Source organism: Aquarana catesbeiana, linkage group LG08 (genome assembly GCF_042186555.1).
Source record: "Aquarana catesbeiana isolate 2022-GZ linkage group LG08, ASM4218655v1, whole genome shotgun sequence".
NCBI lineage: Eukaryota > Metazoa > Chordata > Amphibia > Anura > Ranidae > Aquarana > Aquarana catesbeiana.
In genome coordinates, this window is record NC_133331.1 from 11,128,031 (window position 1) to 11,155,378 (window position 27,348).

At 45.9% G+C, this 27,348-nt stretch overlaps 1 protein-coding gene and 1 non-coding gene across 2 annotated transcripts in view; both read left to right on the forward strand.

Annotated features, from left to right (window-relative positions):
* MORN4 (MORN repeat containing 4) overlaps nt 1-27,348 on the forward strand; it is a 47,676-nt gene that overhangs the window by 2,364 nt on the left and 17,964 nt on the right. Inside the window, exon 2 of the mRNA XM_073595512.1 lies at nt 24,191-24,288. Within this exon, the coding sequence (XP_073451613.1) occupies nt 24,222-24,288 (67 nt within the window). The 5' untranslated portion in view covers nt 24,191-24,221. The remainder of the gene's footprint in view (nt 1-24,190; nt 24,289-27,348) is intronic.
* Nucleotides 16,463-16,535, forward strand: TRNAA-AGC (transfer RNA alanine (anticodon AGC)). The gene has a single exon. It is a non-coding gene; the product is annotated as a tRNA-Ala (tRNA).

The following is a 27,348-nucleotide window of genomic DNA, read 5'->3' on the forward strand; positions in this document are numbered from 1 at the left end:
TGGGGGGGTGGAGTTGGGAGGACAGCGCTCCGTGTTGGGGGGGTGGAGTTGGGAGGACAGCGCTCCGTGTTGGGGGGGTGGAGTTGGGAGGACAGCGCTCCGTGTTGGGGGGGTGGAGTTGGGAGGACAGCGCTCCGTGTTGGGGGGGTGGAGTTGGGAGGACAGCGCTCCGTGTTGGGGGGGTGGAGTTGGGAGGACAGCGCTCCGTGTTGGGGGGGTGGAGTTGGGAGGACAGCGCTCCGTGTTGGGGGGGTGGAGTTGGGAGGACAGCGCTCCGTGTTGGGGGGGTGGAGTTGGGAGGACAGCGCTCCGTGTTGGGGGGGTGGAGTTGGGAGGACAGCGCTCCGTGTTGGGGGGGTGGAGTTGGGAGGACAGCGCTCCGTGTTGGGGGGGTGGAGTTGGGAGGACAGCGCTCCGTGTTGGGGGGGTGGAGTTGGGAGGACAGCGCTCCGTGTTGGGGGGGTGGAGTTGGAGGATGATGCTTGTTGTTGGTGGAGTTGGAGGACAGATGTCTGGAGGAAGTCGGGGCGATTTCATCATTACTGATGTCTCTGTGTTGGGGGTGGAGTTAGAGGACAGTGTTGGGGTGAAGTTGGAGGACGTTGCTTGTTGGGGTGAAGTTGAAGGACGTTGCTTGTTGCTGAAGGTGGAGTTGGAGGACGTTGCTTGTTGGGGTGAAGTTGAAGGACGTTGCTTGGTGTTGGGGGTGGAGTTAGAGGACAGTGTTGGGGTGAAGTTGGAGGACGTTGCTTGTTGGGGTGAAGTTGAAGGACGTTGCTTGGTGTTGGGGGTGGAGTTGGTGTTGTGTTCTCTCTCTGGTCATTACTAGAAGTGGTGTCTGGGGAATACAGAGACATCAGTAATGGGGGATACAATCCATTAGATGATGAAATCACCTCCGACCTCCCTCAGACATCTCATCACATTGAGTGCTGCCACCCCTCCCCCCACTCATTTCATTCTTTGTTTACAGTATTTGATCTTTGCAACAATGTTTCTGTTTTCCTGAATTGTATCTGATCACATGACACCCCCCCCCCCCCCCTCCTTCTCCTCCAATAGTGTGATCCTGTTACTGAGATGGAAACAAATCTGTATATATTTGTATACATTCAGTGTGTGTGTGTGTGTGTATATGTATATATATATATATATATATATATATATATATATATATATATATATATATATATATATATATATATATATATATATATATATATATATATATATATATATATATATATATATATATATATATATATATATATTTATTAGGGATGAGCTTCGAGTTCGAGTCGAACTCATGTTCGACTCGAACATTGGCTGTTCGCAAGTTCACCGAACAGCGAACAATTTGGGGTGTTCGCGGCAAATTCGAATGCCGCGGAACACCCTTTAAAAGTCTATGGGAGAAATCAAAAGTGCTAATTTTAAAGGCTAATATGCAAGTTATTGTCATAAAAAGAAAACAACAAAGGCGCCTCTAAGTGCAGAAGATTAACAATTTTAATGCCCCAAAACGGGTTAAAAACACTTACAGAATGGAAGTGGTAATCAGGCACATCATAATTTAAGCTGCATTGGAAAGGGTGGCGGTCAGAGGAAGCCTTCAGATGGAATGGATGTGATCACTAAACACAGCGGTGTAGGACACAGGAAGCCGCTGTGAAGCCGGCGTCATCAGCTGGAAGGACGGTGAACCCGGAAGTGATGTCATCCACGGAGCGGCTCAATAACCAGCCTGAACCGCAAACAAACAGCCTGGGCGAGGATGTGATGTCATCAGAAAGGGACGCGTTTCGGAACCATCAATCGTTCCTTTTTCAACCTGTGGCCATACTGATGACTGAGAGAGATATATACACACCCTCTGGCAGTGGATTGGCCAGAGGGCGGGGGCAGCAGGGAAACATTTATTTAATTGTGATGAGTTCGTTTTATGCATATAAATGAAAAAGAACAAGTGGATACCTGCAACAGCATTCTTAAAAACATTAAAAAACATTATAAAAACATTAAAAAACGGGATAAAAGATATAATATCTAGTATATAGTACAATATATCAGGCAGATCTATAAAGTTTTCTGGCAGTGACCAGGCATAGAGCCTGCAATATACATAACAGAATTGGGATGGTGAGAGCAGACAGGATGATGTCAATATTGAGCTACAGACCATAAAGGGAACATACATGACAATAATACTATCAATAATAAATCGTTGAAATTTATCGTTAAAATTTCGTGTGGGATGGGGGGGTTTCTTTTCTTTTCATGGGGATAATAATGGGGGTTGCTGGAGGAGCCTAAAATACTATCTACAGAAGGGAGGTGTCATGTTAAAGTATGGCACTAACTTCAAAGTCCTCATTTAACCCTCCGGGAGCTAAAACATTTAGTAAAAATATCCAGTACATTTCTCTATGGCATAAGCGTCGGTAGCGTTCAGCAGCGGGAAGGTCTCTTGGCATTGCCTCAATAATCCATACTTTAAGGCCATTCGTGGACTTGTTATGGGTGTGAAGGTAATGTCTGGGGACACTGTGGTTATCTAGTCCACCTTCAATTAAGCGGCGATGTTCGCCAAACCGTTTCCGTAGTGGCCGGATAGTGCGCCCTACATAAAATAGGCCACAAGGGCATGTAAGACAGTATATGACATGGTCAGAGGAACATGTGTGAAAACCCTTTATTGGGTATGTTTTGCCTTTAACGTGGAACTCTTTCTGGCCATGTGTCACAAAGCTGCAAGTCTTGCAGAGGGGCTTACGGCACTGATACATCCCAGAAATCGCTAAAAACGTGGGCATGTGATGGCCCGGAGGCAAAGGTTTGGCCCTAAGTTTGCTGGTAGCTACCTTGCTTTTGATGTTGGGTGCCTTTCTGTAAGCAAATCGAGGTCTATTGGGCAGAGTAGGGAGTAGATGTTCATCTTGTAGTAGCAAAGACCAATGTTTTTTAATAATTTTTTCCATATGTTTGTGTTGGGTGTGGAACTGGGTGATGAATCGTAGATTATCTTTCTGGATATTGGGACGTGAATAGGAGTTCTTGATAGGCGATGTACTCTTATATTGTTGATAAGCTGAGTCAACAAGATCTACAGGGAAGCCTTTTTCAAGAAACTTGGCTTTCAAAATTTCACCTTCAGTGTCGTAGTCACTCTTCAGGGTACAGTTCTTTTTAAGCCTACAGAACTGACTCTTGGGTACATTATTTAGCCACAGAGGGTGATGGCAACTTTTATAATGGAGGTATGAATTTCCAGCTGTGGGCTTGGTGAAATTTTTTGCATGGATCTCTTTGCCTATCCAAAAGAGTTCAAGATCGAGGAAGGCCAACTTATTTTGGTCGATGACTGAGGTGAACGTGAGGCCCATGTTATTGGTGTTACAATATGTCACAAAATCCGTAAATATTGATACATTGCCATCCCAAATGATGATCACGTCATCTATATAGCGGCCATAAAAAACAATGTGGGGAAGGAATGGATTGTTGTTCCATATATATAGATGCTCCCAATACCCCATAGTAAGATTCGCATACGAGGGTGCAAAATGCGCCCCCATAGCTGTCCCTTGTAATTGCAGATAGAAATTATCCTCAAATTTAAAATAGTTATGGGTGAGACAGAAGGAAGTGGCTTCAACGATAAAGGAAGCTTGTCTAGGATTCAGCATCGGGTCCTGACAAAGAAAAAACTGTAGGGCATTGAGGCCCACTTCATGAGGTATGGATGTGTATAAAGATTGGACATCTAAAGATGCCCAATGATAGTTGTTTTCCCAAGAGTACGGGGTTAAAGTTTCCAGTAAGTGAACACCATCTCTTATGTGGGACTGGAGAGATTGGGCCAATGGCTGAAGAAATTGATCTATGTACTGGGAAAATCCACTACTGATGCTATCCATAGATGCCACAATCGGTCGCCCTGGTGGTGTTTTGGGATCTTTGTGCACCTTCGGTAAGTGGTAGAAATAAGGAGTAAAATGTATTTCTTTGACTAAGAAAGAGGCCTCTTGCTGTGAAATGATGTTATCATGTAATGTGCCCTTTTTACTAGAGAGGAGGCTTCAATGGTGAATAAAGGTAGGGGGTCTTTGTGAAGTCTAATATATGTGTTAGTATCGGATAGTAATCGGATAGCTTCAGAAACATAATCAGCTCTGTTTTGTATCACTATACCTCCCCCTTTGTCAGCACTTTTTATAACCAGATCTAAATTGTTGGTGAGTGTGTCAAGGGCTCTTTGTTCATGATGAGTGAGATTAGAGATGGATTTTTTATTGTTTTTACATAGTGCCTGTATTTCTGCGTGGACGATGCGATAAAAAGCATCAATGCATGAGCCTTTGGACTGGATGGGATAAAAAACCGAAGAGGGTTTGAAGGTAGTATTTTGGATGGGTGGAGAGGTAATAAGGTGTTGTGTGTACAACACAAAGTCATTTTCATGATCTATTGAAGGGGACGATGAAGTGGGGGGATAGCTGTATAGATCTTCTAAAATGGAGAGAAGGTCACTATCTGTATGGGCATCAGTGAAGCTATGGGACACATCGGCCATATCGGGATCATTATGTAATCGACGTTTGTTGGATTGGATATTGAAGAATCTCTTTAAGGTAAGGAGGCGGACAAATTTGTTCAGGTCTTTAAAGAGAAGGAAGGGATTAGGTGCAGCAGATGGAGCAAAATTCAGACCTCGATTTAGTAGGGAAATTTCGTCTTCAGTTAAGACATGGGTGGAGAGGTTGAAAATTTTAACAGTACTCTCTTTTTGCTGGGGTCTGGGATGAAGCTTGTTGCCTCTGCCTCGACATCCTCTTCTGCGTGTTTTCTTTTTTGTGGTTTTGTCCGAGGGGGATCGAACACTAAAAAAGGAACCGCAGCTGGCTCTGAAGATGGAATAGTGGCCGAAGGTGTTATAAGTGAGGAGTTGGGGCCAGTTATCAGTTATCAGCACAGCATTCGCATTTTTATTTTTATTTTTACCTTGTTGCTCAGTAGCATTGTCCATTATTGTTCATTGTTACATATTTTTTATTTCACTCCTTCTTCTCGATTTATTTTTTCCTGATTTTTTTTTTTTTTTTTATTCTTATTTTTATTTTAATCTTATTATTATTTTTTGTTATTATATATTTTTTTTTTTTTTACACCATTATTCTTATATTCTTATTTTTTAGTTTTTCCTTTTTTCAATTTTTTTTTTTTTTTTTTTTACCACAATTTTCTTCTTTTTCTCCTTTTTCCCTTTCCCTGGTCATGGATTTTCTGTCCGAAATAGATTCCCTGAAGTATTCAAAAATTAATGACCTTTTAGCCATTATACCCAAAGGTTTTTTTATATCTATACCTCATTTTTCTCATGTAGAGTACAAATCTCTCTGTTCATTATTTCGTAAACTAGAGAAGTTAGTCATTTCCGCCAACCAGCAGTGGTGGGATGAATTTTTCCTTCTCAAATATTTGTCTGCTCATATTACTCCTAGAGGCCTTAGAATTTTAAAAACATGCTCCTTTCTAGATCCAGAGTCACAAAAAGAATGGTCCTCTATATCTGAATTTTGCACTAACAAATGGATCAAAATTATCTCCGCACAGAGACATACTAAATATGAACAATGTATTCACCAAATAAAAATAGTATTTTCCCAAATTGCAGACCTTACCACTCATTTACCATCTCTATGGCTGTCTATCCTGACTAAAATAACCCATAAGAAGGAAGACATTTTGATTAAACATAAATTGGGGAAATTTAGCAGAGATTTGAAAGACTATAGTAGCAATAAAATTTTCTCTTGGAAACATAAACCCGCTCATGATCTCCCATCCCTTATGGACATCAACCCTTTTGCCACCATTGTCCCTCGTAAAATCATTCCTCACAAAAAAACATCCACTTCCAGTTTAACAGCTAACTCTGAGTCTAGTATACAGAACCAGGGAGTTAGCACCGTAGCTTTAGCACCCTTGTCGCCATCCACCACTGATACTTTGGGTCTTGCCCCGTCCACACAGGAAACACCCCACACCTCCACCTACACTGTACCCAATACCTCCGACCCTTCTCCATGTCCAACCACCATTGCAGATAGTCAACAGAACACTATTGTTAACAATACATGTATTCCATCCATAACATCTCCTGGTCCTCTTGTGTCCTTTGGCCCCAACTCCTCACTTATAACACCTTTGGCCACTATTCCATCTTCAGAGCCAGCTGCGGTTCCTTTTTTAGTGTTCGATCCCCCTCGGACAAAACCACAAAAAAGAAAACACGCAGAAGAGGATGTCGAGGCAGAGGCAACAAGCTTCACCCCAGACCCCAGCAAAAAGAGAGTACTGTTAAAATTTTCAACCTCTCCACCCATGTCTTAACTGAAGACGAAATTTCCCTACTAAATCGAGGTCTGAATTTTGCTCCATCTGCTGCACCTAATCCCTTCCTTCTCTTTAAAGACCTGAACAAATTTGTCCGCCTCCTTACCTTAAAGAGATTCTTCAATATCCAATCCAACAAACGTCGATTACATAATGATCCCGATATGGCCGATGTGTCCCATAGCTTCACTGATGCCCATACAGATAGTGACCTTCTCTCCATTTTAGAAGATCTATACAGCTATCCCCCCACTTCATCGTCCCCTTCAATAGATCATGAAAATGACTTTGTGTTGTACACACAACACCTTATTACCTCTCCACCCATCCAAAATACTACCTTCAAACCCTCTTCGGTTTTTTATCCCATCCAGTCCAAAGGCTCATGCATTGATGCTTTTTATCGCATCGTCCACGCAGAAATACAGGCACTATGTAAAAACAATAAAAAATCCATCTCTAATCTCACTCATCATGAACAAAGAGCCCTTGACACACTCACCAACAATTTAGATCTGGTTATAAAAAGTGCTGACAAAGGGGGAGGTATAGTGATACAAAACAGAGCTGATTATGTTTCTGAAGCTATCCGATTACTATCCGATACTAACACATATATTAGACTTCACAAAGACCCCCTACCTTTATTCACCATTGAAGCCTCCTCTCTAGTAAAAAGGGCACATTACATGATAACATCATTTCACAGCAAGAGGCCTCTTTCTTAGTCAAAGAAATACATTTTACTCCTTATTTCTACCACTTACCGAAGGTGCACAAAGATCCCAAAACACCACCAGGGCGACCGATTGTGGCATCTATGGATAGCATCAGTAGTGGATTTTCCCAGTACATAGATCAATTTCTTCAGCCATTGGCCCAATCTCTCCAGTCCCACATAAGAGATGGTGTTCACTTACTGGAAACTTTAACCCCGTACTCTTGGGAAAACAACTATCATTGGGCATCTTTAGATGTCCAATCTTTATACACATCCATACCTCATGAAGTGGGCCTCAATGCCCTACAGTTTTTTCTTTGTCAGGACCCGATGCTGAATCCTAGACAAGCTTCCTTTATCGTTGAAGCCACTTCCTTCTGTCTCACCCATAGCTATTTTAAATTTGAGGATAATTTCTATCTGCAATTACAAGGGACAGCTATGGGGGCGCATTTTGCACCCTCGTATGCGAATCTTACTATGGGGTATTGGGAGCATCTATATATATGGAACAACAATCCATTCCTTCCCCACATTGTTTTTTATGGCCGCTATATAGATGACGTGATCATCATTTGGGATGGCAATGTATCAATATTTACGGATTTTGTGACATATTGTAACACCAATAACATGGGCCTCACGTTCACCTCAGTCATCGACCAAAATAAGTTGGCCTTCCTCGATCTTGAACTCTTTTGGATAGGCAAAGAGATCCATGCAAAAAATTTCACCAAGCCCACAGCTGGAAATTCATACCTCCATTATAAAAGTTGCCATCACCCTCTGTGGCTAAATAATGTACCCAAGAGTCAGTTCTGTAGGCTTAAAAAGAACTGTACCCTGAAGAGTGACTACGACACTGAAGGTGAAATTTTGAAAGCCAAGTTTCTTGAAAAAGGCTTCCCTGTAGATCTTGTTGACTCAGCTTATCAACAATATAAGAGTACATCGCCTATCAAGAACTCCTATTCACGTCCCAATATCCAGAAAGATAATCTACGATTCATCACCCAGTTCCACACCCAACACAAACATATGGAAAAAATTATTAAAAAACATTGGTCTTTGCTACTACAAGATGAACATCTACTCCCTACTCTGCCCAATAGACCTCGATTTGCTTACAGAAAGGCACCCAACATCAAAAGCAAGGTAGCTACCAGCAAACTTAGGGCCAAACCTTTGCCTCCGGGCCATCACATGCCCACGTTTTTAGCGATTTCTGGGATGTATCAGTGCCGTAAGCCCCTCTGCAAGACTTGCAGCTTTGTGACACATGGCCAGAAAGAGTTCCACGTTAAAGGCAAAACATACCCAATAAAGGGTTTTCACACATGTTCCTCTGACCATGTCATATACTGTCTTACATGCCCTTGTGGCCTATTTTATGTAGGGCGCACTATCCGGCCACTACGGAAACGGTTTGGCGAACATCGCCGCTTAATTGAAGGTGGACTAGATAACCACAGTGTCCCCAGACATTACCTTCACACCCATAACAAGTCCACGAATGGCCTTAAAGTATGGATTATTGAGGCAATGCCAAGAGACCTTCCCGCTGCTGAACGCTACCGACGCTTATGCCATAGAGAAATGTACTGGATATTTTTACTAAATGTTTTAGCTCCCGGAGGGTTAAATGAGGACTTTGAAGTTAGTGCCATACTTTAACATGACACCTCCCTTCTGTAGATAGTATTTTAGGCTCCTCCAGCAACCCCCATTATTATCCCCATGAAAAGAAAAGAAACCCCCCCATCCCACACGAAATTTTAACGATAAATTTCAACGATTTATTATTGATAGTATTATTGTCATGTATGTTCCCTTTATGGTCTGTAGCTCAATATTGACATCATCCTGTCTGCTCTCACCATCCCAATTCTGTTATGTATATTGCAGGCTCTATGCCTGGTCACTGCCAGAAAACTTTATAGATCTGCCTGATATATTGTACTATATACTAGATATTATATCTTTTATCCCGTTTTTTAATGTTTTTATAATGTTTTTTAATGTTTTTAAGAATGCTGTTGCAGGTATCCACTTGTTCTTTTTCATTTATATGCATAAAACGAACTCATCACAATTAAATAAATGTTTCCCTGCTGCCCCCGCCCTCTGGCCAATCCACTGCCAGAGGGTGTGTATATATCTCTCTCAGTCATCAGTATGGCCACAGGTTGAAAAAGGAACGATTGATGGTTCCGAAACGCGTCCCTTTCTGATGACATCACATCCTCGCCCAGGCTGTTTGTTTGCGGTTCAGGCTGGTTATTGAGCCGCTCCGTGGATGACATCACTTCCGGGTTCACCGTCCTTCCAGCTGATGACGCCGGCTTCACAGCGGCTTCCTGTGTCCTACACCGCTGTGTTTAGTGATCACATCCATTCCATCTGAAGGCTTCCTCTGACCGCCACCCTTTCCAATGCAGCTTAAATTATGATGTGCCTGATTACCACTTCCATTCTGTAAGTGTTTTTAACCCGTTTTGAGGCATTAAAATTGTTAATCTTCTGCACTTAGAGGCGCCTTTGTTGTTTTCTTGTGTCATTATAGAGCCTGCTTCAGTCTTTTAAAGTTGCAGCCCTTTTTGCTGAAGATCATCCTACCTTTCCATCATCCTTACCAACACCTTTCTTTTTATTTTGGACTGCCTAATTTTAGTAGAGACATTTTCTGGATCATGTTAGTCCTGTGCGCCCTATAAACCTTTTTTTATTGTCTAATTGTCATAAAAAGTGTTTGGGGACCTGGGTCCTGCCCCAGGGGACATGGATCAATGCAAAAAAAAGTTTTAAAAACGTCCGTTTTTTCAGGAGCAGTGATTTTAATAATGCTTAAAGTCAATCAATAAAAGTGTAATATCCCTTTAAATTTCGTACCTGGGGGGTGTCTATAGTGTGCCTGTAAAGGGGCGCATGTTTCCTGTGTTTAGAACAGTCTGACAGCAAAATGACATTTTGAAGGAAAAAACTCATTTAAAACTACTCGCGGCTATTGCATTGCCGACAATACACATAGAAGTTCATTGATAAAAACGGCATGGGAATTCCCCAAAGGGGAACCCCGAACCAAAATTAAAAAAAAAAAATGACGTGGGAGTCCCCCTAAATTCCATACCAGGCCCTTCAGGTCTGGTATGGATATTAAGGGGAACCCCGGCCAAAATTTAAAAAAAAAAAAAGACGTGGGGTTCCCCCTAAATTCCATACCAGACCCTTCAGGTCTGGTATGGATTTTAAGGGGAACCCCGCGCCAAAAAAAAAAAAAAAACGGCGTGGGGTCCCCCCAAAAATCCATACCAGACCCTTATCCGAGCACGCAACCTGGCAGGCCGCAGGAAAAGAGGGGGGGACGAGAGTGCGGCCCCCCCTCCCTCCTGAACCGTACCAGGCCACATGCCCTCAACATTGGGAGGGTGCTTTGGGGTAGCCCCCAAAACACCTTGTCCCCATGTTGATGAGGACAAGGGCCTCATCCCCACAACCCTGGCCGGTGGTTGTGGGGGTCTGCGGGCGGAGGGCTTATCGGAATCTGGAAGCCCCCTTTAACAAGGTGACCCCCAGATCCCGGCCCCCCCCCTGTGTGAAATGGTAAGGGGGTACATAAGTACCCCTACCATTTCACGAAAAAAGTGTCAAAAATGTTAAAAATGACAAGAGACAGTTTTTGACAATTCCTTTATTTAAATGCTTCTTCTTTCTTCTATCTTCCTTCATCTTCTGGTTCTTCTGGTTCTTCTGGCTCTTCTGGTTCTTCCTCCGGCGTTCTCGTCCAGCATCTCCTCCGCGGTGTCTTCTATCTTCTTCTCCTCGGGCCGCTCCGCACCCATGGCATGGGGGGGAGGCTCCCGCTCTTCTCTTCTTCTTTTCTTCTCTTCTTCTCTTCTTCTTTTCTTCTTTTCTTCTCCGGGCCGCTCCGCAATCCATGCTGGCATGGAGGGAGGCTCCCGCTGTGTGACGGCGCTCCTCGTCTGACAGTTCTTAAATAACGGGGGGGGGCGGGGCCACCCGGTGACCCCGCCCCCCTCTGACGCACGGTGACTTGACGGGACTTCCCTGTGACGTCACGGGGAATGCCACAGGGAAGTCCCGTCAAGTCACCGTGCGTCAGAGGGGGGCGGGGTCACCGGGTGGCCCCGCCCCCCCGTTATTTAAGAACTGTCAGACGAGGAGCGCCGTCACACAGCGGGAGCCTCCCTCCATGCCAGCATGGATTGCGGAGCGACCCGGAGAAGAAAATGAAGAAGAGAAGAAGAGAAGAAAAGAAGAAGAGAAGAGCGGGAGCCTCCCCCCCATGCCATGGGTGCGGAGCGGCCCGAGGAGAAGAAGACAGAAGACGCCGCGGAGGAGATGCTGGACGAGAACGCCGGAGGAAGAACCAGAAGAGCCAGAAGAACCAGAAGATGAAGGAAGATAGAAGAAAGAAGAAGCATTTAAATAAAGGAATTGTCAAAAACTGTCTCTTGTCATTTTTAACATTTTTGACACTTTCTTCGTGAAATGGTAGGGGTACATACCCCCTTACCATTTCACACAGGGGGGGGGCCGGGATCTGGGGGTCACCTTGTTAAAGGGGGCTTCCAGATTCCGATAAGCCCCCCGCCCGCAGACCCCCACAACCACCGGCCAGGGTTGTGGGGATGAGGCCCTTGTCCTCATCAACATGGGGACAAGGTGTTTGGGGGGCTACCCCAAAGCACCCTCCCAATGTTGAGGGCATGTGGCCTGGTACGGTTCAGGAGGGAGGGGGGGCCGCACTCTCGTCCCCCCCTCTTTTCCTGCGGCCTGCCAGGTTGCGTGCTCGGATAAGGGTCTGGTATGGATTTTTGGGGGGACCCCACGCCGTTTTTTTTTTTTTTTTTTTTTTTTGGCGCGGGGTTCCCCTTAAAATCCATACCAGACCTGAAGGGTCTGGTATGGAATTTAGGGGGAACCCCACGTCATTTTTTTTTTTAAATTTTGGTTCGGGGTTCCCCTTTGGGGAATTCCCATGCCGTTTTTATCAATGAACTTCTATGTGTATTGTCGGCAATGCAATAGCCGCGAGTAGTTTTAAATGAGTTTTTTCCTTCAAAATGTCATTTTGCTGTCAGACTGTTCTAAACACAGGAAACATGCGCCCCTTTACAGGCACACTATAGACACCCCCCAGGTACGAAATTTAAAGGGATATTACACTTTTATTGTTTGACTTTAAGCATTATTAAAATCACTGCTCCTGAAAAAACGGCCGTTTTTAAAACTTTTTTTTGCATTGATCCATGTCCCCTGGGGCAGGACCCGGGTCCCCAAACACTTTTTATGACAATAACTTTCATATAAGCCTTTAAAATTAGCACTTTTGATTATTCATGTTCGTGTCCCATAGACTTTAACGGTGTTCGCATGTTCGAACGAACTTTTTTCCTGTTCGCATGTTCTGGTGCGAACCGAACAGGGGGGTGTTCGGCTCATCCCTAATATAAATAAATAAATAAATATATATATATATATATATATATATATATATATATATATATATATATATATATATATATATATATATATATATATATATATATATATATATATATATATATATATATATAATATATTCTCTATCCAGTGTCTGTGTGACACACTGTGTGTGTATGTATATTTATATATATGTGTGTGTGTATGTATGTATATATATATATATATATATATATATATATATATATATATATATAAAAAATAATATTCTCTATCCAGTGTCTGTATAAATTGACACTTATCAGTATACAGATGTTATCTCATATACAGATCCGGGACAGATTGGAGGTTTGCTGCTATATAAATAATATTGTTCCTGTACTGTGTTTCCCAAGGTTGCTCCGCCTCCTTTTGTAGTGACGGTGTGATGTTATAGGACGTCACATATTACCATTGATGACACCATATATAGATTCTTACTAGATAAAAGCTGATGTTTAATCTGATAATATTTTGCCTTCCCTAGTTCTAATCAATATGCTAAAGACATTTTTCATTGAAACCTTTCCATTTTTCATTACGTTCCGTATTTTAGACACTGTGACATTACCACTGGGTCTCTGTGCTTCTCTATGCAATGCAGGCAGATCATGGCTGGGGGAAGGGGGGTGTTCCGGTGGGGTTCTGTACCTAGCTTCCTGCCTCAGTACTTCTTGCAAGAGCACTCAGTCCTGATGCAAGCAGTGGGTTGGCTCTTGGGATAGGAGGATGGAGGAGTGGGCATCTCTAGGCAGGCTGTATCTGTATAGGTAACGCCTCCATGGATGCTGAGCTTTCATGATTGGCCAGGAACAGTTAAGCTGGGGAGGAAAGAGTTAAATGATGCTGGACGTCCTCCAGCCAGGAAATGAGGCGGGGCTCTATCTGACTTGCTGCCTCTTTTATTGCACATGGTGAGAAGCTCACAGTGTGCAGTGATATCAGAGGAAGCCATTTCAGTCCAGGAGAGGAGCCGGTACACCTGTGCAAGACTGAAAGGGGGGATTTAAGGAAATCAATGCTAAGCTTTTCACTGTTGTGTTCTCATCAACTATACATTTTTATTGCATGTATGTATCTTTTCATAACAGACTTTGGATGATTTTTGTTTGTTTTTTTTCTTTCTGTTAGCCAGAACCTATTAGAAAGGCAAATATAGTTCTGTGTGTGAGTGCAACAGTATGGAACGGGAGGTATGGAACGGGAGGAGAAGGACGGGAGGTATGGTAGGGGAGGAGAAGGACGGGAGGTATGGTAGGGGAGGAGAAGGACGGGAGGTATGGTAGGGGAGGAGAAGGACGGGAGGTATGGTAGGGGAGGAGAAGGACGGGAGGTATGGTAGGGGAGGAGAAGGACGGGAGGTATGGTAGGGGAGGAGAAGGACGGGAGGTATGGTAGGGGAGGAGAAGGACGGGAGGTATGGTAGGGGAGGAGAAGGACGGGAGGTATGGTAGGGGAGGAGAAGGACGGGAGGTATGGTAGGGGAGGAGAAGGACGGGAGGTATGGTAGGGGAGGAGAAGGACGGGAGGTATGGTAGGGGAGGAGAAGGACGGGAGGTATGGTAGGGGAGGAGAAGGACGGGAGGTATGGTAGGGGAGGAGAAGGACGGGAGGTATGGTAGGGGAGGAGAAGGACGGGAGGTATGGTAGGGGAGGAGAAGGACGGGAGGTATGGTAGGGGAGGAGAAGGACGGGAGGTATGGTAGGGAAGGAGGAGGACGGGAGGTATGGTAGGGGAGGAGAAGCATGGGAGGTATGGTAGGGGAGGAGAAGGACGGGAGGTATGGTACGGGAGGTATGGTAGGGGAGGAGAAGGACGGGAGGTATGGTACGGGAGGAGAAGGACGGGAGGTATGGTACGGGAGGAGAAGGACGGGAAGTATGGTACGGGAGGAGAAGGACGGGAAGTATGGTACTGGGGGAGAGGGCGGGAGGTATGGTACGGGAGGTATGGTAGGGGAGGAGAAGGACGGGAGGTATGGTACGGGAGGTATGGTAGGGGAGGAGAAGGACGGGAGGTATGGTACGGGAAGAGAAGGACGGGAGGTATGGTACGGGAGGAGAAGGACGGGAGGTATGGTACGGGAGGGGAAGGACGGGAGGTATGGTACGGGAGGGGAAGGACGGGAGGTATGGTACGGGAGGGGAAGGACGGGAGGTATGGTACGGGAGGGGAAGGACGGGAGGTATGGTACGGGAGGGGAAGGACGGGAGGTATGGTACGGGAGGGGAAGGACGGGAGGTATGGTACGGGAGGGGAAGGACGGGAGGTATGGTACGGGAGGAGAAGGACGGGAGGTATGGTACGGGAGGAGAAGGACGGGAGGTATGGTAGGGGAGGAGAAGGACGGGAGGTATGGTAGGGGAGGAGAAGGACGGGAGGTATGGTAGGGGAGGAGAAGGACGGGAGGTATGGTAGGGGAGGAGAAGGACGGGAGGTATGGTAGGGGAGGAGAAGGACGGGAGGTATGGTAGGGGAGGAGAAGGACGGGAGGTATGGTAGGGGAGGAGAAGGACGGGAGGTATGGTAGGGGAGGGGAAGGACGGGAGGTATGGTAGGGGAGGGGAAGGACGGGAGGTATGGTAGGGGAGGGGAAGGACGGGAGGTATGGTAGGGGAGGGGAAGGACGGGAGGTATGGTAGGGGAGGGGAAGGACGGGAGGTATGGTACGGGAGGAGAAGGACGGGAGGTATGGTACGGGAGGAGAAGGACGGGAGGTATGGTACGGGAGGAGAAGGACGGGAGGTATGGTACGGGAGGAGAAGGACGGGAGGTATGGTACGGGAGGAGAAGGACGGGAGGTATGGTAGGGGAGGAGAAGGACGGGAGGTATGGTAGGGGAGGAGAAGGACGGGAGGTATGGTAGGGGAGGAGAAGGACGGGAGGTATGGTAGGGGAGGAGAAGGACGGGAGGTATGGTAGGGGAGGAGAAGGACGGGAGGTATGGTAGGGGAGGAGAAGGACGGGAGGTATGGTAGGGGAGGAGAAGGACGGGAGGTATGGTAGGGGAGGAGAAGGACGGGAGGTATGGTAGGGGAGGAGAAGGACGGGAGGTATGGTAGGGGAGGAGAAGGACGGGAGGTATGGTAGGGGAGGAGAAGGACGGGAGGTATGGTAGGGGAGGAGAAGGACGGGAGGTATGGTAGGGGAGGAGAAGGACGGGAGGTATGGTAGGGGAGGAGAAGGACGGGAGGTATGGTAGGGGAGGAGAAGGACGGGAGGTATGGTAGGGGAGGAGAAGGACGGGAGGTATGGTAGGGGAGGAGAAGGACGGGAGGTATGGTAGGGGAGGAGAAGGACGGGAGGTATGGTAGGGGAGGAGAAGGACGGGAGGTATGGTAGGGGAGGAGAAGGACGGGAGGTATGGTAGGGGAGGAGAAGGACGGGAGGTATGGTAGGGGAGGAGAAGGACGGGAGGTATGGTAGGGGAGGAGAAGGACGGGAGGTATGGTAGGGGAGGAGAAGGACGGGAGGTATGGTAGGGGAGGAGAAGGACGGGAGGTATGGTAGGGGAGGAGAAGGACGGGAGGTATGGTAGGGGAGGAGAAGGACGGGAGGTATGGTAAGGGAGGAGAAGGACGGGAGGTATGGTAGGGGAGGAGAAGGACGGGAGGTATGGTAAGGGAGGAGAAGGACGGGGGGTATGGTAGGGGAGGAGAAGGACGGGAGGTATGGTATGGTAGGGGAGGAGAAGGACGGGAAGTATGGTACTGGGGGAGAGGGCGGGAGGTAGGGGGCGGGAGGTAGGGGACGGGAGGTTCGGGACGGGAGGTATAGTACGGGAGGGGAAGGACGGGAAGTATGGTACTGGAGGAGAGGGCGGGAGGTATGGGACACAGGGTGGGGGATTAGCTCAGATGGTAGAGCGCTCGCTTAGCATGCGAGAGGTAGCGGGATCGATGCCCGCATCCTCCAAGTCTTTTTTTTTGTTCAGTTTCTTCATTTTATAACTTTTTGTTACATTTTTTTATATTTATTGTAATTCACATTACATTATTATATTATTATTATATTTTCTACAAAATTACAGGGATTGATAAGTTCAGTCTGTTTTCTTAGTTTCACAGTTCAAAGTAATATAGAGAGGTGGGGGATACTGTGATGTATCTGTGTGTTGTGGGGGTTGTATTGAATTTACATGTATACCAGATCTAGTAGATCACGGGAGTCGTGGGAGGTCTGGGAATGTGGGGAAGTCTGTAGGTAAGGGGGCCACAGGAGGTCTGTGGGGGAGGTCTGTAGGTACAGGGGTCGTGGGAGGTCTGTAGGTATGGGAATGTCTTTACAGGGGGTTGCGGGAGGTCTGTAGGTATGGGAATGTGGGGAGATCTGTAGGTATAGGAATGTCTTTATGTACAGGGGTCATGGGAGGTCTGTAGGTATGGGGGTCACGGGGGTCTGTAGGTATGGGAATTTTCTTTACAGGGGGTTGCAGGAGGTCTGTAGCTATGGGAATGTATGGGGGTCATGGGAGGTCTGTAGGTATGGGTATGTCTTTACATACAGGGGGTTGCGGGAGGTCTGTAGGTATGGGGGTCATGGGAGGTCTCTAGGTATGGGGGTCTGTAGGTATGGGAATGTCTTTACATGGGGTTGCAGGAGGTCTGTAGCAATGGGAATGTATGGGGGTCATGGGAGGTCTGTAGGTATGGGTATGTCTTTACGCACCGGGGTTGCGGGAGGTCTGTAGGTATGGGAATGTGTTTACTTACAGGGGTTGCAGGAGGTCTGGAGGTATGAGAATGTCTTTACGTACGGGGGTCATGGGAGGTCTCTAGGTATGGGGGTCACGGAGGTCTGTAGGTATGGGAATGTCTTTACAGGGGGTTGCAGGAGGTCTGTAGGTATGGGAATGTGGGAAGGTCTCTAGGTATGGTGGTCATGGGGAGGTCTGTTGGTATGGGAATATGGGGAGGTCTCTAGGTATGGGGGTCACGGAGGTCTGTAGGTATGGGAATATCTTTACAGGGGGTTGCAGGAGATCTGTAGGTATGGGAAGTTCTCTAGGTATGTGGGTCATGGGGAGGTCTGTAGGTATGGGAATGTGGGAAGGTCTCTAGGTATGGGGGTCATGGGGAGGTCTGTTGGTATGGGAATGTGGGGTGGTCTCTAGGTATGGTGGTCATGGGGAGGTCTGTTGGTATGGGAATATGGGGAGGTCTCTAGGTATGGGGGTCACGGAGGTCTGTAGGTATGGGAATATCTTTACAGGGGGTTGCAGGAGATCTGTAGGTATGGGAATGTGGGAAGGTCTCTAGGTATGTGGGTCATGGGGAGGTCTGTTGGTATGGGAATGTGGGGAGGTCTCTAGGTATGGGGGTCATGGGGAGGTCTGTTGGTATGGGGGCCATGGAGGTCTGTAGGTATGGGAATGTCTTTATGTATGGGGGTTGCAGGAGGTCTATAGGTATGGGAATGTGGGGAGGTCTCCACATATGGGGGTTGATGGAGGTGCATGTGCGGGGACGGTAGGAGGTCTGTATATATCTGAGCTTAGTATGTCTGTAAGTATCAGAGCATTATATGCAGATATGAGGCGTTGGTGGTATAGTGGTGAGCATAGCTGCCTTCCAAGCAGTTGACCCGGGTTCGATTCCCGGCCAACGCAGATACAATTTTTTTTTTTCATGTTATTCAAAACTTTCTCAATACGATCAAGTGAGACACAAATCCATTTATTGATTTCTTTCTTTGCATTATTTTCTCTCCTATATATCCTCATTGTACTTGCGTGTAGATATCGGTATTCTGCGGACACAGCGATCTAGGATGGGTCACTTCTCATGAGTTTAGTACTTACGTGGTGTGAAATGTTTGGTATTTTTAAACCTAATTTTAACCATTTGCATTGTACAAATAATACCAATGTAACAGGAAAAAAGAAGGAAGTCGCGGCTCATTTGAACACTCGGGTGTTCGGTTTATTGATATCACTTTTATATCTGATAACTATTCACTAAGGGGAATGTTTGGTAGAATCTCTGGAAGGTTCAGCAGGTCTTATTCCTCTGATAGAAGACTCATTCGGTGAATGTTGTCAGTCTCAGTGTGTTTCCTTCCCCCATACATAAACACTGCCGGTTGTGGTATGTACCCCTCCCCCTCCACAGATATCTCTACAGATGGATTGCTGGTAGTGCTGCACACATGGCTCCTTCGATAGCTCAGTTGGTAGAGCGGAGGACACACATGGCTCCTTCGATAGCTCAGCTGGTAGAGCGGAGGACTGTAGTGGAAAACAAGCAGACATCCTTAGGTCGCTGGTTCGATTCCGGCTCGAAGGACAATATTTTTTTTTTTTTTGTTTTTTGCCCTGTAGATCCATTGCATTGTATAGTATTATTGTAGTCCTATTATTTTATATATGCTGTTACTGCTCCTTATGTTTATTTTTCTCATTTTAAATATTTACTGTATACAGCAGGAGCAGTGCCTGCGTTCTCCTATCTGTAACATGATTCCGATGTCCGGAAGAGGAAAACAACGATCAAAGTTATCACATCAGTCTGTCTGGGGTTGGTCAGCTGGGTGTTTGTATAGACATGTGCGGTTTGTTTCATTCCGGATCGAAATTTGCAAGTTTTCATTATTCGGAACTTATCCGAATTAAAACAAATGCTAAATACCGAAACAAAACTTCACTCCAGAATTTGTTTTCAAATTGAAAATTGAATCGTATTCAAATCCTTTTCAAATCTAATTTGAATTTGAATTTCTGAAGAGAATAAAATAGAAGTAAAGAGTATAGAGTAAAACCGAACAAAACAAAAGAATAGGGGAAAAAAATTGTATAGAAAATAAAAGAATAAAAAAAAAAAAAAAAAAAATAGAATAGAAAGTAAAAGAATAGAATTAAAAAAACAATAAAATACAACAGAATATAACCATTTCCCAAAATTCAAAAAACAATAAAGAAGAACCATCTTCCTAAATTCAAATCCCTAATAGAATAAATTAGAATAGAACAGAAAATAAAATAATTGAATAGAAAAAAACGATAGAATAGAATATAACCATTTTTTCTAAATAGAATATAGAATAAATTAGAGCAGAATAGAAAATAAAATAGGAAAGAATAGAAAAAAAACACTAGAATGGTATAAAAAAAAAATAACCATCTTCCAAAATTCAAATTTTGTGTAGAATAAATTTGATTTTGAATGGAATGGAGTACCTGAGTGTTGTCTGAGTAGTTTGTGTGTGCGTGGATCAATAGTACCTGTGTATTGCTTGTGCACGTGGGCGTGTGCACGTGGGCGGTGAGTCCCTGTGTATTGTCTTGAGTACCCGTGTAATGTCTGGTTGAGTACCCGTGTAATGTCTGGTTGAGTACCCGTGTAATGTCTGGTTGAGTACCCGTGTAATGTCTGGTTGAGTACCCGTGTAATGTCTGGTTGAGTACCCGTGTAATGTCTGGTTGAGTACCCGTGTAATGTCTGGTTGAGTACCCGTGTATTGTCTGGTTGAGTACCCGTGTAATGTCTGGTTGAGTACCCGTGTAATGTCTGGTTGAGTACCCGTGTAATGTCTGGTTGAGTACCCGTGTAATGTCTGGTTGAGTACCTGTGTATTGTCTGGTTGAGTACCCGTGTAATGTCTGGTTGAGTACCCGTGTAATGTCTGGTTGAGTACCCGTGTATTGTCTGGTTGAGTACCCGTGTAATGTCTGGTTGAGTACCCGTGTAATGTCTGGTTGAGTACCCGTGTAATGTCTGGTTGAGTACCTGTGTATTGTCTGGTTGAGTACCCGTGTAATGTCTGGTTGAGTACCCGTGTAATGTCTGGTTGAGTACCCGTGTATTGTCTGGTTGAGTACCCGTGTATTGTCTGGTTGAGTACCCGTGTAATGTCTGGTTGAGTACCCGTGTATTGTCTGGTTGAGTACCCGTGTATTGTCTGGTTGAGTACCCGTGTAATGTCTGGTTGAGTACCCGTGTAATGTCTGGTTGAGTACCCGTGTAATGTCTGGTTGAGTACCCGTGTATTGTCTGGTTGAGTACCCGTGTAATGTCTGGTTGAGTACCCGTGTAATGTCTGGTTGAGTACCCGTGTATTGTCTGGTTGAGTACCCGTGTAATGTCTGGTTGAGTACCCGTGTAATGTCTGGTTGAGTACCCGTGTAATGTCTGGTTGAGTACCCGTGTAATGTCTGGTTGAGTACCCGTGTATTGTCTGGTTGAGTACCCGTGTATTGTCTGGTTGAGTACCCGTGTATTGTCTGGTTGAGTACCCGTGTAATGTCTGGTTGAGTACCCGTGTAATGTCTGGTTGAGTACCCGTGTAATGTCTGGTTGAGTACCCGTGTAATGTCTGGTTGAGTACCCGTGTAATGTCTGGTTGAGTACCCGTGTATTGTCTGGTTGAGTACCCGTGTAATGTCTGGTTGAGTATTAGTGTCAGGTAATTTGGTAATGTGTTAGGTAATTTGGACAGGGTATAATCCCCAATCCTCATTAAATTAGTAGGTACGATGCCCAGCGGGGGTGGAGATGTGACTCGGTGTACATCTTGCGGCATGTATGCATTCCTTGATCATCCAATCAAGGGCAAAATACTGTTGTGCAAAATGTAAGCACACTGTTTCCCTGGAAGCCCAGGTTCTGAATCTGGGGAAGCAACTGTCAGCACTGAGAAGTCCCTCCATACTAAAGGAGAGCCAGGAACGTACACGGCAGGGGCCGGTACAGAGGCGGGTGGAGACAAAGAGGTGCAGGCACTAGAAAAGAGTATATGGGTGACAGTCAGGAGGGGTAGAGGGGGAAAGTACGCTACTTTGAGTGACATTGGTGAAACCAGTCAGGGACCAGCACTGCTGGAGCTGAGGGACTCCTCCTCCCAGTGAGAGTCGGGGGGGGGGGGATGCGAAGGGAAAGGAAAGACAGATTCTGGTGGTAGGAGACTCAATTCTTAGGACAGAGAGGGCAATCTGTAACTAAGACCTGAAGCTCCGAACTGTATGTTGTCTACCGGGCGCTCGGGTTCGGCACATCATGGATCTTGTGGACAGATTACTTAACAGAATATTGGCATTAAAAAGGGGATCAATTCCAGAGATAAAATAATTCTCCCGCTCTACAAGACTCTGGTCCGGCCGCACCTGGAGTATGCTGTCCAGTTCTGGGCACCAGTCCTCAGGAAGGATGTACTGGAAATGGAGCGAGTACAAAGAAGGGCAACAAAGCTAATAAAGGGTCTGGAGGATCTTAGTTATGAGGAAAGGTTGCGAGCGCTGAACTTATTCTCTCTGGAGAAGAGACACTTGAGAGGGGATATGATATCAATTTACAAATACTGTACTGGTGACCCCACAATAGGGAGAAAACTTTCGCAGAAGGGAGTTTAACAAGACTCGTGGCCACTCATTAAAATTAGAAGAAAAGAGGTTTAACCTTAAACTATGTAGAGGGTTCTTTACTGTAAGAGCGGCAAGGATGTGGAATTCCCTTCCACAGGCGGTGGTCTCAGCGGGGAGCATCGATCGTGTCAAAAAACTATTAGATAATCACCTGAATGACCGCAACATACAGGGATATACAATGTAATACTGACATATAATCACACACATGGGTTGGACTTGATGGACTTGTGTCTTTTTTTTTTTTCAACCTCACCTACTATGTAACTATGAATTCAAATCAATTTGAATAAACAAAACAAAAATTAATTTAATCTAATTTTAACTTAACAAATTTCTGCAAGTTACGAAACAAATGTTTTCGTTCTGCACATGTCTAGCGTTGTATGCTTTGGCGTTAAACAAAAGGTTGTCATGTAGTAGGTATTTACCGTCCATCCAGAAAGTATTCACAGCGCTTCTCTTTTTCCACATTTTGTTATGTTACAGCCTTATTCCAAAATGGATTCAATTCATTATTTTCCTCAAAATTCTACAAACAATACCCCATAATGACAATGTGAAAGAAGTTTGTTTAAAATCCTTTGCACATTTATGTAAAAATAAAAAAGGAAAACTCCCATGTACATAAGTATATCAGCCTTTGCCAAAAAGCTCAAAATTGAGCTCAGGTGCCTCCTGTTTCCACTGATCATCCTTGAGATGTTTCTACAACTTGATTGGAGTCCACTTGTGGTAAATTCAGTTGATTGGACATTATTTGGAAAGGCACACACCTGTCTATAGAAGGTCCCACAGTTAACAGCCGCCAAGTTTGGGGGAGGTCATCACTGGCAGCCGCCAGGTTTGGGGGAGGTCATCACTGGCAGCCGCCAAGTTTGGAGGGAGGTCATCACTGGCAGCCGCCAGGTTTGGAGGGAGGTCATCACTGGCAGCCACCAGGTTTGGGGGAGGTCACCACTGGCAGCCGCCAGGTTTGGAGGGAGGTCATCACTGGCAGCCGCCAGGTTTGGGGGAGGTCATCACTGGCAGCCGCCAGGTTTGGGGGAGGTCATCACTGGCAGCCGCCAAGTTTGGAGGGAGGTCATCACTGGCAGCCGCCAGGTTTGGAGGGAGGTCATCACTGGCAGCCGCCAGGTTTGGGGGAGGTCACCACTGGCAGCCGCCAGGTTTGGAGGGAGGTCATCACTGGCAGCCGCCAGGTTTGGGGGAGGTCATCACTGGCAGCCGCCAGGTTTGGGGGAGGTCATCACTGGCAGCCGCCAAGTTTGGAGGGAGGTCATCACTGGCAGCCGCCAGGTTTGGAGGGAGGTCATCACTGGCAGCCGCCAGGTTTGGGGGAGGTCACCACTGGCAGCCGCCAGGTTTGGAGGGAGGTCATCACTGGCAGCCGCCAGGTTTGGGGGAGGTCACCACTGGCAGCCGCCAGGTTTGGAGGGAGGTCATCACTGGCAGCCGCCAGGTTTGGGGGAGGTCACCACTGGCAGCCGCCAGGTTTGGGGGTGGTCACCACTGGCAGCCGCCAGGTTTGGGGGCGGTCACCACTGGCAGCCTCCAGGTTTGGGGGGCGGTCACCACTGGCAGCCTCCAGGTTTAGGGAAGGGTCATCACTGGCAGCCTCCAGGTTTAGGGGGAGGTCATCACTGGCAGCCTCCAGGTTTAGGGGGAGGTCACCACTGGCAGCCTCCAGGTTTAGGGGAGGTCACCACTGGCAGCCTCCAATTTTGGGGGAGGTCACCACTGGCAGCCTCCAGGTTTGGGGGAGGTCACCCCTGGCAGCCTCCAGGTTTAGGGGGAGGTCACCCCTGGCAGCCTCCAGGTTTAGGGGGAGGTCACCCCTGGCAGCCTCCAGGTTTAGGGGGAGGTCACCCCTGGCAGCCTCCAGGTTTAGGGGGAGGTCACCCCTGGCAGCCTCCAGGTTTAGGGGAGGTCACCACTGGCAGCCGCCAGGTTTGGGGGCGGTCACCACTGGCAGCCGCCAAGTTTGTTTTCTGGCTTCCTTCATTATTCTCTGAGAAGCTGCCAGTGGAAGTGAGGGGATGAACACGGCTTTCCTATATCTCCCATAGGCAGTGCTGATGTCTACTGATCAAAAGCTGAACCCAACGCGTTTCTCCTTCTATATTTTGTCAGAATCATGCTTATTGTTGGGTATTTTCTGGGTTTCTTCTGATTTTTTTTTTTTTTCATGCGTTGTGCTTTTATCTCATGGCAGGTTTCACTGTATCCTGTAGGTGGCCGGAAATATGACATTGACTAAAGGCTCCTTCACCTATTCCAACGGTGAGGAATATCACGGAGAATGGAGAGAAGGTAATAACCAGCAGTACCTCGATTGATGGTGACAAAGTTGGGACCCCCTTTAGTGTTACAATTGATGGATCTGGGTGTTGCTTGCAGTGACAACCACAATGAGGGCTTTTTGGAATGTGGTGCCCTCTGAAGAGCAATATGAGTTCAGACTGCTTTTCAGAGGACATTTGGCAGGCAGTGAGGAGGCATTATATCAGCTCCTCACCGCCTGATTTAACCCTATAATGTCGCACTACTGCACCGCAATGACGTGCATTACACGCGGTTACAGTGCAGCCCCATTGAACTCAGTGGACGAGTCTGACAGGCGCTACAGTTTACCAAAGCTTTCTTTCTAATGGGCGGTTGGGGGGGGGGGGTAAAATGAGCGTTGAGCCACAGTTTTATGCCACCCGCCCAAACTGTAAAATAACAGCTGGAAGGAGCTGTGCACATGCAAAGCGTTGAGGCCGTGGCATTTTTAACTTGTCACTACCTGTTGTACTTTCCCTATGGAGTTCAGTAATGCTGTGCCACACCCGCGTGCAATGCATGCAATTGTAGTGCGTCATTGTAGGGAATAAATGAGACGGTAGGGAGATATAACGCCTTCTCAGCACCTGCCAAATGCCCTGAAAGCAGATCGCTCTTCAGGAGGGCACCGCACTCTGTGAGCGTAAAAGAGCCCAAACTCTGCTCGCCATGTTCGAAATCCTGCAGCCACAGCATGCTGCTGGTATTTTACAGTTCAGGTGGGCAGCAAAACGGTGGCCCAGCAGCTGATTTTTACCACCCTCCTGAAAGGAGCCTAAAGGAAGAAGAGTCACCAGCACTGGATTGAAGATTTGCACTTATTTGTTGATGTAATGTCACATACAGTGAATGTTTCGGGGGGGGGGGGGGCATGCAGGGTCCTGTCATCGCACACATAAATAATAAAATAAATGTGCAAATCTATAATGTTCACTGGAGTGCTGGTGACTCTTCTTCCTTGTCTCATGTCTGTCTTGTCCAGAAATATATATAAATATATATCCACTTGCTGGCCGGGCGTTTTTCTGATACTTGTTTACAAGTGTCAGAAAAACACAATCAGTATTTTTGCTAGAAGATGACTTGGAACCCCCAAATTTATATATATATATATATAATATTATTATATTTTATAATTTTTTTTTTTTTTAGCAGAGACCTTAGGGAATAAAATGGTGGTCGTTACAATTTTTTATGTCACACAGTTCTTGAGCAACGTTTTTTCCAAGCGCAGTTTTTTTGGAAAAAATACACTTTAATGAATAAAAAAAACTAAACCATAAAATATACCCCCGTTTTTATAATGTGAAAAATGATGTTACACCGAGTAAATAGATAACATGTCATGCTTTTAAAATTGCACACACTCGTGGAATGGTGCCAAACTTCGGTACTTAAAGTAACTGTAAAGGCTCTTTTTTTTTCTTTTTTTTTTTTCAATAACAAACATGCCTATACTTACATGCTCTGTGCAAGGGTTTTGCACAGAGCAGCCCCAAACCTCGTTTTCGAGGGGTGCCCCGGCGGTGCTCCTGCTCTTCATCGAGTGCCCCCACAGAGAGCCGCTTTCTCAGGGCGCACTCGTGCAGGTGCGCTCACGGGTTCCGCTGCTGCGTCCATTGACACAAGCAGCAGGACTCGGTCCCGCCCCCTGTGTCACTAGATTTGATTGACAGCAGCGGAAGCCAATGGCTCCTGCTGCTATCAGTCTATCAAATGAGGACCAGAAACAGCAGCTGGAAAGATGATCGGGTTCAGGTAAGAAAAGGGGGGGGGGGGGTCACTGGGGGCAGCTGCAGCACAAAAGGATTTTTACCTTAATGCATAAAAGGTTGAAAATCCATGAGACTCTACAACCCCATTTAATAATCTCCATACACAATGGTTATAGGTGTGCGCAGCCTATTGAGTTAGGGTGTGCACCCCAAGGCTCAAACACACATATGTATGTATGTATGTATATATATATATATATATATATATATATATATATATATATATATATATATATATATATATATATATATATATATACATATACATATATACTCACACACTTGTGCTCATAAGTTTACATACCCTGGCAGAATTTATGATTTCTTCTCCATTTTTCGGAGAATATGAATAACACAAAAACATTTCTTTCACTCATGGTTAGTGTTTGGCTGAAGCCATTTATTATCAATCAACTGTGTTTACTCTTTTTATATCATAATTGCAACAGAAACTACCCAAATGACCCTGATCAAAAGTTTACATACCCCAGTTCTTAATACCGTGTATTGCCCCCTTTTAACATCAATGACAGCTTGAAGTCTTTTGTGGTATTTGTGGATGAGGCTCTTCATCTTCTCAGATGGTAAAGCTGTCCATTCCTCTTGGCAGAAAGCCTCCAGTTCCTGGAACTTCTCGGGCTGTCTTGCATGAACGGTACGTTTTTGAAATCTCCCCAGAGTGGCTCAATGATATTGAGGTCAGGAGACTGAGATGGCCACTCCAGAACCTTCACTTTATTCTGCTGTAGCCAATGACAGGTGGACTTGGCCTTATGTTTTGGATCATTGTCATGTTGGAATGTCCAAGTACGTCCCATGAGCAGCTTCCTGGCTGATGAATGCAAATGTTCCTCCAGTATTTTTTGATAACATACTGCATTCATCTTGCCATCAATTTTGACCAAATTCCTTGTGCCTTTGTAGCTCACACATCCCCCAAACATCAGCGATCCACCTCCGTGTTTCACAGTAGGAATGGTGGACCTTTCATCATAGGCCTTGTTGACTCCTCTCCAAATGTAGTGTTTATGGTTGTGGCCAAAAAGCTCAATTTTGGTCTCATCACTCCAAATGACTTTGTGCCAGAAGGTTTGAGGCTTGTCTCTGTGCTGTTTGGCGTATTGTGAAATGGATACTTTGTGGCATTTGTGTAGTAATGGCTTTCTTCTGGCGACTCGACCATGCAGCCCATCTTTCTTCAAGTGCCTCCTTATTGTGCATCTTGAAACAGCCACACCACATGTTGTCAGAGAGTCCTGTATTTCACCTGAAG